Source organism: Temnothorax curvispinosus, unplaced genomic scaffold (genome assembly GCF_003070985.1).
Source record: "Temnothorax curvispinosus isolate PA1 unplaced genomic scaffold, ASM307098v1 QBEX01015957.1, whole genome shotgun sequence".
NCBI lineage: Eukaryota > Metazoa > Arthropoda > Insecta > Hymenoptera > Formicidae > Temnothorax > Temnothorax curvispinosus.
This window is the reverse complement of record NW_020225737.1, coordinates 4,454-7,667: the sequence shown is the minus strand read 5'-3', so window position 1 is coordinate 7,667 and position 3,214 is coordinate 4,454. Positions and strand designations below refer to the sequence as shown.

General features: G+C 35.9%; 1 protein-coding gene across 1 annotated transcript in view; it reads left to right on the top strand.

Moving 5' to 3' along the window:
- The first annotated feature begins 45 nt into the window (after positions 1–45).
- Positions 46–3,214, top strand: part of LOC112466164 — a 4,985-nt gene continuing 1,816 nt past the window's right edge. Inside the window, exons 1-10 of the mRNA XM_025034098.1 lie at positions 46–104; positions 469–786; positions 1,328–1,455; positions 1,537–1,594; positions 1,724–1,914; positions 1,977–2,122; positions 2,234–2,300; positions 2,383–2,551; positions 2,725–2,918; positions 3,000–3,138. Of these exons, the coding sequence (XP_024889866.1) occupies positions 720–786; positions 1,328–1,455; positions 1,537–1,594; positions 1,724–1,914; positions 1,977–2,122; positions 2,234–2,300; positions 2,383–2,551; positions 2,725–2,918; positions 3,000–3,138 (1,159 nt within the window). The 5' untranslated portion in view covers positions 46–104; positions 469–719. The remainder of the gene's footprint in view (positions 105–468; positions 787–1,327; positions 1,456–1,536; positions 1,595–1,723; positions 1,915–1,976; positions 2,123–2,233; positions 2,301–2,382; positions 2,552–2,724; positions 2,919–2,999; positions 3,139–3,214) is intronic.

Below are 3,214 nucleotides of genomic sequence, written 5' to 3'. Positions count from 1 at the left end.
CGTCTCTCCCTTTGGTTGTTGATGTCTCTACCCTTTGGTTGTTGATGATCGGCGCAGTTCCTGGTGCAGGCTCTCCGACGGCTTCGACGACCGTTCCGCGCGTCGTGAGTATAGACCCCCTTTCCGTGTGATCCGCGGCGTGATCCGCGGCGCCGTTCCAGACCGCTTCCGCGCGCGCGAGGATACGTAGCCGAGCCGAGCGGACAGCGGACTCGCGGCGGCATGGCAGCGCGGGTTCACGCCGAAAGCGCCGAGTCACAGCGCGCGCACGCTTCGTCCTTGCAGGGTCACCGGCGATCTCGCGCGCGATCGTCGCGACGACCGGGCGACGTGGGTGTGCCGCGCGTCGGAACGTGCACGCGGATCACGCCGGATCACGCGGCACGTAAGGTGTTGTATGATACATGTTTAGACTTTCATTAAATAATCTACTATTTTGTGAAACAAAACAATTCCGTCTCTCGGCAGTCTCGGCGGCGAAGAAAGCACGACGGGGGTCCGTTTCCGCGACCCGGCACACGTCACTCGAGCGAGGGAAAGGCAGTTTTCCGTTCCCCGAGAAGAACGCGCGTGGCGCACGCGGTACGCGCGTTCTTAAATAAATATATTGACGGCACGTTTAACTCGTGCAATAAGGTTTCAGTGCCGAGTACAGGGCAGTTAGCATTGGATTTAAGGTTTTGTGAATTAATCAGAAATATATATTTGCGTATCAAAAGATGGAAGAAGTTCACGCATTATTAAAGCGTTGGGGTTTATCCCAACCCGTTATTGATAGATTCAGAGGTAAGTTTACTTCTATTGTAAAAACTGCATGACTGTGATTTTCTGTGCTTACTTCTCTCACTTATATATGTATGCAAAATTACCGTTCGGCATCATTCCACGATCTCACAATCATGACGTATATATTCTTTTATCTTCTAATTTGATAGGTAAAAGAATATTCGCTATGACTGTGATCACACGGAATGATGCCGAACGGTAATTTTGCATACATATAAGGTTAGAAGTAAGCATCCTGAACGATAATTTTGCATTGTGCGTGCGTGTGTGTGTGTGTGTGTGCGCGCGCGCGCATACATACATAAAAACATACATTCATATATATGTATATACTAGCTGATTACCCGGGCTTCGCCCGGAAATCGTTTTTCTTAAAACGTGCAATCTATATATACAATATATAAATTGTATCCATGCACACAAGTCAATATTTTAAAAAATTTGATTTACACTATTATGGCTTTTACCCTTCCATATATATATCTTCACAATTTGCCTCTTAATTTAAAAAATTAAATGTATTAAGTTTTATTATTTTTAGAAAATCAAATACGATTCAGACATCTCACTAAATTGACAGAATATACAATAGAAAAATTAATACCTAATGCTGGTGAACGCATTGATTTCATGGATCATTTGCAGCAATATAAAGATAAACATCAGGATGTAAATATTATAATAGAATACTTATATATATATTTATGAGAATGTATTAAATAAACTTAAATTTGTAATGATTTTTTTTAGGTTTCTATTGATCAATTCACATCAGTTGATACATCTTGCATTACAGACAAAGATAAAGGTATTTATGCATAAACTATTTTGAGCGTATTATACTGCATTTTTTATTTATGAATTTGTGTTTCTGCATACTTATTAAAAAAATATGTTTTTTTGCAATTACTTAAAGTATCTTTATGATTTTTTCCAGAGTCTGAAAAAAGCGACTACACTTCCTCAACATCAAGTGTTGCAAGTGTTGCGAGTAACAATGTGGTACATTCGCAAGCTTGTCTGCCTACACAGGCAGACAAGTTTATTCCTTCTACTTCACGACAGACGTCGGAAAAAGATTTTTCTGATCCTCCCGCAAAGCGACTACGTGTCGAAAATAATGAATACGTAAGTAAATTGTAAAACAACAAAAAAAAAGAATTTATTAAAAATTGTAATTTTACTTGCAGGATTTATTGACGTTACTGCAATCGTCAACTTATGGAAAAATGATATTGGGACATTTCCATATAAATGAATGTCTTAACAATGATATGCGCAAAATGCTTGCAGACGAAATTATTAATAAAGAATTAAGTATCGATATTAATGCTCGGTAAGTTTAGATATTTATGCTCGGTTTGTATTTGAAAGCTTTGTAAACAGATTTTTCTGTTAATTATAATTGTTTTGGTAATTAATAGTTTATTTTGTTGTGTTTCAACAGTATTTCAACTGAACGGGTGGAATTTCTCACCAAGGAAGTTATTAAACTTTTCCCATCTGAGATAGAGGTTAGTAATTGTCAATTATGTGTAGCATTATCCTTTATAATTACAACTTAAATCAGTATAGGAAAAATTTGTTTTATTTTAGGCTTTATGGAAGGGAGCATATGGACAAGGTAAAAATCGTCGAGAAACTTCTGCCGGAAGAGGCATGTTAATACAAAGATACTACAACATACGTAGAAAACTACGAAAATGTGGCATTTTGTCAAAAGAATCATCACAACGTGCCCATGTAGAAGAACTTGTTACTTCAGATAATATAAATATTGATTTAAAAAATAATATTTCTTTTATATATCTATCTATTTATTTCTTTTCCAGTATAGTTTCACTGTTCTTTTTCTTTTTTTTAATATTATTTTAATTCATTTTTATATTAGGTTCTTGTACAGTGTAGTAAATTTTTGTTTTAACATTCTTTTTGCAGATGAAGAATTTGACGACAATGTTGACGATGACGTACAATGGTTGAAGAATAACAGTAAACCGTGGGCCAAAGTTTTGGAATTGTGGGACAAAACCAGTAAAAATAGACTAGAGTCACTTAAAAAAAAAGGAACCGCTGTACATTTTTATATGGATTTATTTCCTGCTTTAAAAACTCCAAACGGTTATTTACTGGTATGTTCATTTAACAAAATATGTGAAATGTTTTTTAAGAATTGAATTATAACATATAAGATCTTTTCTTTTGTTTTACAGTTGGAACTTGATTTTAACAAAATGTATCCTACATCTGGAATGAAGTTATATACTGAGTTATCAAACCTTACGGCTTTTATTAAAAAAAAAATTACAATTGAGAAAGAAAGATCAAGCATTGACGATTGTTCTACCCCAGGTAAAGAAATGTCATTTTTCCTGTTTATTTTCCTGTTTATTATGTTTTCAAAAATAGATGTTTATTAATGATATAC